Source organism: Orbicella franksi, chromosome 4 (genome assembly GCF_964199315.1).
Source record: "Orbicella franksi chromosome 4, jaOrbFran1.1, whole genome shotgun sequence".
In the NCBI taxonomy this organism is placed as follows: Eukaryota; Metazoa; Cnidaria; class Anthozoa; order Scleractinia; family Merulinidae; genus Orbicella; species Orbicella franksi.
In genome coordinates this window covers 18380846-18393256 of record NC_138148.1, presented here as the reverse complement: position 1 = coordinate 18393256, position 12411 = coordinate 18380846, and the positions used below count along the sequence as shown (strand labels likewise).

General features: G+C 37.4%; 1 protein-coding gene across 1 annotated transcript; it reads left to right on the top strand.

Annotated features, from left to right (window-relative positions):
* Positions 1–547: 547 nt before the first annotated feature.
* LOC145484768 (acid phosphatase type 7-like) lies at positions 548–12411 on the top strand. The gene is made up of 13 exons (XM_081463403.1): positions 548–662; positions 4552–4752; positions 5881–6063; positions 7030–7055; positions 7329–7426; positions 8173–8235; positions 8434–8548; positions 9184–9288; positions 9682–9742; positions 10394–10461; positions 10554–10625; positions 11056–11193; positions 11921–12411. The coding sequence occupies exons 1-13, from the start codon at positions 548–550 to the stop codon at positions 12002–12004; spliced, it is 1329 nt and encodes a 442-aa protein (XP_081319529.1). The 3' UTR covers positions 12005–12411.

Below are 12411 nucleotides of genomic sequence, written 5' to 3'. Positions count from 1 at the left end.
TTCCGAGAGTTACCGGTCTACCTCAAATTTAAGTTGGCCTTCACTGTCTGCCTTGTTTTATTTTAATTTGCCGCGCTTCGCGACAGCCAATCACAAACGTTGAATTCAAATTTGTTGCGAGACAAGTCGTAGCTTCAGTGGTAATACAAGCAGCAGAACTCAAATTTGTTGCAGAAAGTAGAATTCGAGTCTACTTTGCGCAACATGTTGCCTCAACTTGCAACACTGTATTTTGCTGCGGGACAAGTTGGTCACAAACGTGCTAATAAATGGGTCTATTGGAAGGCTGAGATCAAAATCGGGTAATCGGGACCAGAACTCTGGCGCTTACCTATTTTGTTTATATTAGTTGCTTTCGTCATATTGCTGAGGGACCCCTTCTTTACGTCATTTCCAATTGAACTAGTTATTTTTGCGCAAACTTGCTTTTCTCTTTTTCGCAATAACTTGCATCACCACAAAAACTGATTTCGTGACTGATGAGGTGCATTTCACGTGACGCGTACCAGACTACCGCGGCCGCCTGACAACAAACGAGAAATTAATCATGGCGTCGAATCTTAATCAGCTTGTAAAGATTGTTGCGTTCGTTTTACTAAGTTGTCTGCAGTTTTCACATGGAACTGATCCTCAACCAGAACAGATTCATCTTTCAAGTACAGGTAAGGAAGGGAATGATCATAAGAAATCAGCCTGAGTCTGAAATTGAACGATTCTCTCTTTTCTTAGTACAATTCAATTTCGACTGTCAATGCCGAATGGACCAGAAGTACTTTTGACCAGTGATATCTTAACATTAGAGTGTTTCATAAATTTGAGAGTTATATCCGGCTCCATTGAATGGAAGATAGAGCTGAGCGTTTTATATTGGTAGCGCTAGCTGGACGTAATGATTTTATTCGTTAGTTACATAACATTGAGGTCTCCGTTCATTCCAGTTCTTTTGATGGGTGTCTTGTACGGAGAGTCGACCTTTGGTTACAAAAATTAGATTAATTTTGTCATACGTTATTATTAACAGTTATTGTAACTATTATTATCAGTTACTGAAACTAAGAAATTAGACCAAGGTGTACTGCAGTAGTACATCTATATGCAATAAATATAATGATAGGTCTGCTATTACATGTTACCTTTCCCAAGTTAGCCAATCAGAAGCCAAATGTGTACTGTCCTGATACCTTAGCTCTCTGTCTTGTACTCATTCCATTTCCCAGCAGTCATCTAGAGCTAAGAAGAAAATCAAATTTAAAAGTTCTGTTTCTTTTAAAGTCTTTCACCAGTTTGAAACTAATATGCATTAAGGTTACAGTATACCTTCGGGTCGACAATTTTCTTCAAATTTGGATTTTTGGGTCAAAATAGTGGTCGAAGAATAATCTCTATTTTCTAAAAAAAATTTTTGAAAAAGGCTAAATATTGGCGGAGAAATGGCGGTTTTACGTTTTCACCGGAAGTAAAAGTTTACCTCTTGATTGACAGCCCTATGGCGTGTATGCAATCAACCGAGACGATTTTCGCGGGAATTACCTATATGGATGTCACGAATTGACTACTCAGTTGATCAGTCCTATATCGACAAATCGTCGGACTCATTGAGACCATTTGAAATATTATCCATGCACAGTTGCCCACACACAGTTGCTATCCGCGCTGTCTTTTGTTTGTTTCCTTCGCTCAGCCACTCTAGCGTTCGTATCCTTTGTAGTCTTCCCCATTTTGCCAGACCAGCTTCAAGAAAAACCGAGCTACAGAAAAATTATCCCTCTACCTTCGGTACATACATACATACATACATACATACATACATACATACATACATACATACATACATACATACATACATACATACATACATACATACATACATACATATGGTTCCTTGAGCGCATTGCGAAACACAAGAGTTTTTTAGAGATTCGCACGTAAATTTCACCAGGAGGTTAACAGTAGTAAAGTTTCCCTGCACTGATTGGCTTAGTTATCTGAGAACCCAGTTGAAGGCGTTTGTGGGCGGAGTTTGTTTGCGAAGCGGAAAAATTTTCCTTAGCGCTGTTTTCTCGAATAAATTTTTTCACTTGAAGCAGACACTTTAAAGAGTTATAACTCAAAGGGAATTTGTTCAATTGCTCTTAAATTTGGACAGTGGCTAGTTTAACATATAAACTATAAAAGCGTGTCTGGGAATTGTTAATTTCAAAATACTTTTTCTTCGAGAGCGATTTTTGTACGATCACTCCACATTTTTTTAATCCTATTTCGAAAATGTTCTGTAACTTTTTACTGCAATCGAATATGCCAAAACGCAGACACTTTTTTTAAGCGCTTTGGGCCCTGAAACCGAGGAAAAAATTAAATTGGTGAAAAACGAAATTCGCTTTGACTTGTAGCTTTCGAAAGGTGATTGGGGCACTCACATTTAGTGGTCATGAAAAATTCGATAATTCACTTTCTTTCAAAATTCTTGGTATAGTTTGATAGCCAGCTCCATAAGCTTTAATTTGATATAGAGGTTTAGGTATCTACAGCTTAAACTGCACGCGCTTCATCGCTTGTGCGCGAGACACCCCTGAAGGTATACTGTAACCTTAAAGATAGATTTTGAAACATGCTTATTAATTTATTTATTGTTATTCACTGACTAGTGATTGGTTTGAAAACCACATTTTAGCAAATGTGCAAGTTACTTAGTTGACGTGCCAAGCGTACTAATGTTCTGTCATGATGAGTAGCACAATCACCATGCCCAATTGGGGGTGGTAGAAAAACTTTCACTGATATATTCTGTTTAACATCTTCAACAAAGTCAAATTTTTGCTTAAAGCTAAGGTTAACCTTGTTAACGACTATGGAGGTGTTAAAAGTGTAGACTACATTGCTATTTTTGAGAAAGTAACAGGAAAAGATAGAAAAATAGGCAAAATTTGACTGTTATGGGTAACACAATCTTTGCAGAAAACGTTTTAAATACATTTTTCATAAAACAGGAAGCTCAAGTGGACAAACGGATTACACCAAATGATAGCACACAAGAAACACTACATTTCAGCAAAACTTCAACATCTCAAGTTTATTAAAACATATTAAAAGGATTCATTGTTTCTGGAGTATCCTTCCTGTAACGCTGTATTTTAGAATGTAGAGGTTCACCACATCATTGTTTGTAGCGTGGCTTAACTTGACACCTGAGAGAATAAAACCATATTAACTAAATGCTCTTACTTTGGGTTTTAACATAGGAAAAAATCAGTCAAATCCATCAAGTATTATCTGAGAAATAATAGCGAAACTAAGTCTCTATGGTTTACTGAAATGCGATTATGCAATAATATTTTTCGGCAACTCACCCTTTCCTTCCTCGTGATGATCCAAACAAGTTACAATCAGGCTGAGAAACTGAGCAGATCTGAATGCTCACAAGTTCCCCTTGTTATTTCCAAACTTTTGTCTTCATGGCTTTAAAAATGGCCAGAATATTAGCTTTCGACGGTGTCGCTACGTTTTTTGCCATGCAAATGCCATTTTGAAAACGCAGTGCAGCCACTGCAGGACCAGAAGCATTTTGAAATCGGTAGTTTACTTTGGTGAAGATGCCATGCTTTGGTGTCTAAGAAAAAGCTTGGTAACCGTTCATGATATAGATGTTATCGGGGAGGTATAAGACGTTTTTCAGGGCAATGAGTGGGGGAATTAGGCAATCAGTTAATATACTGTGTATTGTTCTTGCAAATATTTCCGTTTGTTATGGCTAAAGAAAAGCAAGAAAAGCTTTCAAGGATTGAAGAGTTAAGGGGAAAAAAGAACATTTCATTGGTTTACTTCTTATTTGTATAAGTAAACTAAAAATGGATTATTTGTAACAAGACCACGCCCACAAGGGATCATGGGTAAATTTAGAATTCAGTTAAACAAGACGAAAATATAATATTTTTCCAAAAATCACTAAGATTGGTAAGTTTGAATGTAAAATAAACCTAAAGAAGGGACATTGCCCCCAAAGTGCCCAGTTTCAAATATTTTTAGGCATGTTACAGAAATGGGTACGGTGATTATGCTACTCATCTCATGCAGTAGCTTTCTGCTGTAAATTCTCTGTGATTGTATGATAAAATGACAAAGTTCACTCACCTTTATAATCAATGTACTGTATTTCAAGTGTTAGGGTAAAGCTAAGGTTAAAAAATATTGATTTGATATAGAGTTACATACATTTAATTTATTGTATGGATAGCTCCTTGAACAGGTAAGATTAACCAAATTTTGTACTGTGATTGGCTATCCAAGTGAGCAAGTCAAGGCACTATCTTGCCTGCTCAGGATTTCACATTGAGTCCCACAAGGAAAGTTTTCACAAAGCCAAAGCAGGTTCATATAATAGTAAATCCCTTATTAACTTCCCTTTTTCAATCAAGATGGCTGGATATTAGCCTCATCCTTTTTAATTTGGCCTGTTTATGGACCTCGACTTGCAAAGAAAGAACTTGGCCAATATCCAGCCATCTTGACCTCGCGTCACTCGCTCAATAATCTTCATGTATTGTTGCATCTCAGGTAACCCAACAGAGATGATGGTCACATGGGTGACTTTAGCATATACAAACTACACTATGGTGGAATATAACAAGGCTGGTTTTCCTCTGACATTACGAGCTTCTGGTGACATCACTAAATTCACTGACGGCGGATCAGAGCATCGAGTATTGTACATCCACAGGGTGAAAATAACAGGACTGGTTCCTGATCAGATGTATGGTAAGAATCATAACTGGGGTTCACATCAGGTCAGGCTTGAGACCTGGCTTACATGTATATTTCTATTTCTGCCTAATTAAGCTACATGTGCACAACATAATTAATTTTCTCAGTTGCGTACTGAAACCTGTAGCAGTCTAAACCTGTTCTGACTTTGGAATATAAGTCTGGGACATGGCAAACCTACCAAACACTAATGTATACTGTCGTGCAAATCAGCAAGCTGTGTCCATATAAATTTCAGCCGTTCAAGGATTTGATTTTTTATACAAAATTGTGCAAAACTGGCCTGTACGAATGAATGAATTTTCACCTGTTACATGCTATCATGCTGAGAGGGGAAGGGATATGAGGGCAAGCTAAATTACTTTTTTTTTATCATTGCAAATTCATGTATGTCCACCATGGAAATTCTGCTAAGTGTTGGGCATGTGCAGTACATGTTCGTGCCTTAACAGTTTTACAGAGGGTTGCTCAGTTGAGTGATGTTACCATAATTTCTTGCCAATTACCCGCGGGTAATACGTTAATTTCAACGCAAACATTTGTTGGTATTGCTAACATTCTGTGTTTGCCGCATAATGGAGGATTTGAGAATGTTGCCAGGGGGGTACTCCCAGAAAAATTGGGTGGGGGTGTACAGCCCACTTCCCAAAACCCTTACCCTTTTTATGACCAAAATCTGCGATATTCCATACCCTACTTTATGACCTGACCAAAAATTCAAAACCCCATTTATGACCTGACACTTAAATCAAAACCTTGTTTCAGACCTTTTATAATTAGTTCCCCAGTTCAGACCAATGTTAAATTACTGTAAACATAATTTGTGAAGGGCTTTTGTTGATTTTCTTTTCAATAATGATGAAAAAGTGGCTTCTTCTTAAAAACATACCCATATCAAGGCTAGAGTGCAAAAACCATACCCTATTTATGATCATAATGGCCAAAATCAGCTAAAATCGATACCCTGTTTATGACCAAAACAGCTGAAAAACCATACCCTTTGGGGCCGCACATACCTACATAGCCCATATAAGGGAATACTCCCCCCCCCCCCCCCCCCCGGCCAGGAATGTTGCCATTACTTCTCTTTGAAAATACTTGCTTGTTGTTGATAACTTGCAGAGTATCATTGTGGTGGATTAGAAGGTTGGAGTGCACTGTATTCATTTAAAGCCCTCAAGTCTGGTGTGGACTGGAGTCCTCGGATGGCTGTCTTTGGAGATCTTGGAAGTGTAAATGCTAAATCTATTAGCTATCTGCAGGAAGAAACTCAACAAGGACAATATGATGTTTTTCTTCATGTTGGTAAGTTTTATCTGGTAATCAAATGTGACTATTGATGATTATTTGCCATGGCCCAACTGGTTAAGGCAACTTGTTAAGGCAGGTTAGTTGGGGTATATTTAAAACAGGTTTGAGCCCCTATTTAGTAAGGGCTGGAGGGAAGGGGGGATGTGTGTTGTAAGACTTGAAAACAGTCCCTCTACTAGGTTATCTTGTTGCCTCTCTTATTGCACTAGGGCAACCAGATACTTCAAGTCTTATGGAAAGGTACTGTCAGGGGTTATATTAAGGATCGGGTACCAGGCATTTTGACCAGCTATGAGGATGATTTTGCTAGCCTGGTTTGACCATGTAGAGGAAAGTTTTTCTCACAAAGAAGTTCAGTTCTAATAGTTTTGCCCACCTGTGAAAACCAGTTTCCATCCTACTGAAAACACCCCTTTGCTATGTTAAACAATCCTGATCTAGTCATCTTTTCTCTCTGACTGGCAACAATTCCTAAAGGGCTCAGTCACGGTATTTTGAGTTATTTCGGCCACATACAAAATTACCTTTAAATGGTAGGATACCTGAAAATAACAGTTTAATAACTAAAGATAGAAAAACACCAATTGAAAGAGGTAATGATAAACCATAAAGGAACAAGGATGGCTAAGGATGGAGAAGATTGACACGGATTACAAACAACAAATTTGAAAAATTGAGGCTAAACTCTTCAATATGCGCAAACTGTGACTGAGCTCCTTTAAAGCAACAGTTTTAGAATACTACATGTATGAAGGCTTGTAAATTTGACATCGAAAGAACAGCAACTGATCCAGAGCCCTAATGCTTCAATCATGGTCTATGCAATTCTTGTTTATTACATGAATCTGACATTGCCTGGAATTCACCTAGGAGACTTTGTTTTCTCATAAATGTGTGATCTTTAAAATAATGTTCTCATTAATGGTATATCTTTTTTTTATTACTATGTATTATTTCCAGGTGACTTTGGATATGACCTTGACTCTGTAAGTATTCTTTTCAATTTTTTCAGTTCCAGTCAGTGTTCTTTTCTTACATGTTTGAATTGAAAAAAATATAAATTTATTTTATGTACATGTATAACAACTAAAATGTAGAATTTTCATCACATTACATGTAAAATTTTATTTTTGAGCTGTAGAACTAATTTTAATTACTTGCAGTACCGTATGGAAAACGTATGTGTAATACTCTCCCTACGTGGAGCTTTGGCGTTAACATTTATTTTAGTTTTTTCCCTCTCTCTCCTTCAAAAACAGGATAATGCACGTGTAGGAGATGACTTCATGAATCAAATTCAGTCAATTGCTGCTTATTTGCCATACATGACCTGTCCAGGAAATCATGAACGGGCGTAGTAAGTTGTCAACGAAATTTTTATAGAAACTCAGTGGTCAAATTTATACCAGGGACAAATTATCCATCTGAAATGAATTAGTTGTATCACACAGGTACAGATTTGTCTGGCTGAGACAAATAAATTGTCAGAGTAGGTATGTAAATCCAGTGTTTAGATGAATTATGTGGCCAAATTCGTCTTCAGCTGATTTGTCTGTCAGCACATCTTCTGAAGACAAATTTAGCAACATAATTCGTCTGAACACCCTGATATATGCATCTCAGACAGATAAATCATCTCATAATCTGTGCCTGATAATTCATCTTCAGGTATAAATTCGGCCACTACAGACATTCCATAATTTGTTAAAAATCAATTGAGAGACTACCTGTGCATGTAGTTTTTAAACCTCAAGTTAATGTGCAAATGCATGTTTAGTGATGACAAATTTCAAATAGTCCGGCACAAGGTACAACTGTAGTAATTTTAACCATATAGCTCGGGTCATCTCAATATATTTCTTTTTGTAGGGCCTTCCCAGAGTCTTTGAATGAACCTTTTGTTCAAACATGATGTGCACATCATTATTAACTTTGAAAAGTAGATTTAAAATAAAGCCTACAGTGTATATCGGGAATGTCACAGGCATATCTTGTGGCTGGTGATTCAATATGGCATTGCAGAGTGTAATGTTAACAGATTCAGTGTTACCACACAATTGTACACTGAAACATATATGTTCAAACTATGTTCTTTCTTTGCAGCAACTTTTCCAACTACAAAAACAGGTTTTCAATGCCAGGAAATACAGAAAGTATCTTCTACAGGTAAATGGTTTCTATCAATAATTTGCCTTTAATCTGTGGAAAATTTACCATCTTTAGCAAGAACTATGAAAGCCAAAATGTAGCAAATATTCATTAGTCAAAATGCTTGAAAAGTGATTCAAATTTCTTTGTCTTAAGTACTGTTTTTGTTTTGTTTTTTTGTTTTTTGTTTTTTTTTGTATTTTATTCACGGTTTAGTTGGGACATTGGACCTGCACACATTGTCAGTTTTTCAACGGAAGTCTACTTCTTCTTAGAGTATGGACTTGAACAGATTGTGCAACAGTATGAATGGCTGGAAAGGGACCTGAAGGTCAGGAAATAATTATTTTACTGCAGCGTTAATAACAGTCAACTCTTGAGATCAAGGGCTCCAACTAAAGGCAGATGGACTGGGAAAATAGTTGCTTTGAGGTCATGGTGTCTGCTCTGTGTGAACTGATGGATGTTAATATTTTTTTCCATCTAGCCCAAACTCAGTCAATAAGCAATCTTCATTGATCTTGATATTTTTTTTTTCTAATTAAAAGAAGAAAAATATACCAATTACTGTTATGTGTCTGAGAATTTTTTTGATAGGCCAATTTCAGTATATTTAAATTCTAACTTGTCTCTGAATAGTACGCAAGTAAAACAAATTAAGAAATTCATGATTCATTCTTTAACCTTAAGGTGATTTCTTTTGTTTTACTCCCCTAAGCCTCAGAGCTAAGGTAGAATTTTAGTATATCAAAATTTGTCTATTCCACCTAGTAAATAAATTGGTATATTTAAATAAACGTGAACGGCTCAACAGCTTTTTCTGCACCAGCTCACATCAACCCTGACTCTCTCAGCCCAACACTCATCAGCAAACAAAGTGCAAGACAATCTTATCTTTATATTTATTACCATGCCGTAGTTTGCAAAATTTCATGTTAATTTTATGACATGTTAAATTTGACACAGAAAGCGACATCTCCTGAGAACCGTGCTTTACGTCCCTGGATCATCACAATGGGTCACAGACCAATGTACTGCAGTAACACTGATTGTCTCAGACCTGAGAACGATGTATGTTTCCTGTACTTTAGACAGTTTTCTTTTTCAGTGAGGCTTCAAATCCAGCTATATATCAGGACTACGAACACCTACATAAACACAATTTTGATTTTTGATACTGAGAGCAATTTACAGTATTACAGTTTGGTTAATTATCTGTGCATGGTGATATTCTTTGTATTTCTTATCATTGTTTTTAATGTTTAAATGCTTTAAAGCCCCATTAGCACATATATATATGCAAAATGCCTTGCCAAGGGTTAACGTTTTTTTCATTGCTGAATATCGAGATGATAATTATGTCGGTAGTCAGTTTAGCATTTAGGAGATAGAAATTAAACCTAAGTGCTCTTAAGGTTCTTTGCTAAGCTTGCTTACTGTGCATACATCTTGACACTGTTTTAGGTTGGCCTTGGAATCACTTCAAAACATTTGTTTCCCTTAGAAGAGCTATTTTACAAATACGGTGAGTAACAATGGTTACTTGCTGGGTCTTAAGGAATACACCTTGAAAATCAAACTTCAAAATCTTAATTGATAGCATGTCAGCTTTCCTATAACATTATGTTTTGGCATAACTTGGTGGTTGGCCATTAAGAAAACAGCAATATATTGGGTGTTTTCATTACAGTCTATAGAACAACATATTTTTCACCCTTGTAAGTTACCCTTTATGTGTACAGAGAGGAATCTCTTGTGCATGGGTGTTATTAACTTGTGATTAAGATTCTATCATCCCTCTTATGGTGGTTGATGGTGTACATATCAGATGTAATCGCTTTGCTAAAATGGCACCCGACTTAGACGATGTGGTCTAAGTACATAAATAGCCCTTATTCACAATCACTACCATGATGGTTTCTTATAATGCAATGCAAATTAACGACCTCATTTTCGAGGTTTAAGCCAAAACTAGACGAGGTTTTTTTCTGGTTTTTGTAGAAAATAATCAGCTCTGAACAAAATGCTGACAATTATCTTTAGCCCTTCGTACGCATTGCGTGCCTATGTTGCTCTGTAAACTTGTTTTAAGATATGTCGGTGTCTCGCTGCTAATCTGCCATGTAAGCAGTACTCATTTTTTTTTTCTTTTTCTTTTTTTTTTTTTTCTTTTCAGGTGTTGATCTTATGATCTGGGCTCATGAACACTCTTATGAACGACTCTTTCCTGTCTACAAAATGCAGGTAACATACAGTATCGCATTTTCTGAATTTACAAATTCAAAGAACCTTTGTTTTTTCTTGTGACTATGGCACACCGTGCTTTTTTGTTGCAGGTTTGCAATGGATCACGAGAAGAGCCATACACCAACCCTTGCGCCCCAGTGCACGTAATTACTGGGTCGGCGGTATGTTGTCAGCTTTTTGAAACGTTTCCGAGTTCTGTAATTCAAATATTTTGTGTTAGCTGCGTAGGATCTTGTGTTAGTTAAGTTCAAAGAGCGCGCGGTTTGAATTAAGGTAAAACATTCTTCTAACAAAGTCATAGTCCGGGAAAATCTTTACTGATGAATTGATATATAGAGGATATTACACGGTGGCGCGAATATTTTACGAGTGAGTAAAATATTGTGTTCAACACAAGACGATTAAAATTCATACTTTTAATGTTCGTTTTATTATATTGAAAAACTGACTGTTTGCACAAAAAACGGTTTGAAACAAAGACCAATCAGCGCGCGTATTTTCTTTGGGCTATTTTCCAGAATATGTTTGAGCGTAACATTCGAGTTTCTAAGACGTTTTAGTTTAAATAACTCAAATTTACATAATTTTCAGGGTTGTAATGAACATCATGACCCATTTCACAAATACTACCGTCCCTGGACAGCTTATCGGTCAGACGATTACGGTTACACTAGAATGACTATCCACAACAAGACGCACTTGTACATGGAACAAGTCAGTGTGGATAAGGTGAGTGAAGAGGGTAGGGATGGGGTGAGCAACTTCAAAGTTGAACGGTACTGTAAGAGAGATCTTCGCGACCGAGGTTTGCAAGGCTTATTTTCGTAGAGAGATATTTCTGGAATGTTAACGGTATTCTGTTGGGAAACGAATGCCAGAAATAGAACAGAATTGTATTGTCAGTAACGTGGTACCATTAACTTACAAACAAACGAATCTCGTTATCGACTCTTGTTACTCCCGAATCAAGAAGCCTAGTATCAATCGGGCAGATAAGGACTTGCACCGTCTCTGACTCCGATACAGCTTGATGAAATTAGTACCCCTGAGGTATTTTTGTTATCTTATTATTAATCCCTCGCCATGTTTTGAGCTTGTTAGTTTCAGAGTTGGTGTCAATCTTTAGGGAGGGGTCACTTCTTCAGAAGGGGTGTTTTATCGGGGATCGCTATCAGATCTGAATGGCTTGTTATTGTTGAGCTTGCTACTTTCAGAGTGGTGTTACTTTGGAGGGGTCAGTGGGTCACTTCTTTTGGAGGGCCGTTTGAAGGGTCGCTGCCATCAAGGACTTGTTAAATGTACTTTCGGAGTTTTACAGTGTTGTTCTAGACTGATGTGGCCCTTGCGACCCACAAGAAAAATTGTTTTTAGTGTTCTGTAATCCTTTCCATGCAACCGTTTTCCTATAGTCTTGTTTCTGGTTCTTACGTCAATTTATTTTTTCTTCTTCATGCAGGGAGGAGAAGTCATTGACAAAGTAATGATGATCAAAGACGTGCATGGACCAGAAGCCTGGGTTCCAAAGAATATCAAGAATTGAACTGAATCAAGACAGTACAACCATTATCTTCAGTGGCTGCATACGATTCTGTCTGGAGCGGTCATTTAAAGTTGACAGAAAATCCCCCCCCCCCCCTACAGAAGCACATAGGTTAAATTATATTTTAAGAATATTGTCATTCGGCCATCCAGTCATTCCACAGACCCTCTATTTTGTCTTAAGTTCGTTAAGATCCAGTCGGCGGATCTAGCCCCCCTTATTTTGGGTAAAAAAAAAGAGAAGAAATCACAGAGGGAAGAAAAGCCGGTTAGGCAAGCAGAACAACCCCCCCCCCCCCTTCCTTAGCTCAAGGTCTAGATCTGCCACTGAGATCGCAAGCAAGAGTGCTAACCCAAGGGGATTTGAAAAAGGCCGCACGCAAAGAGGGAGGCCGTGGGGAAAGACAA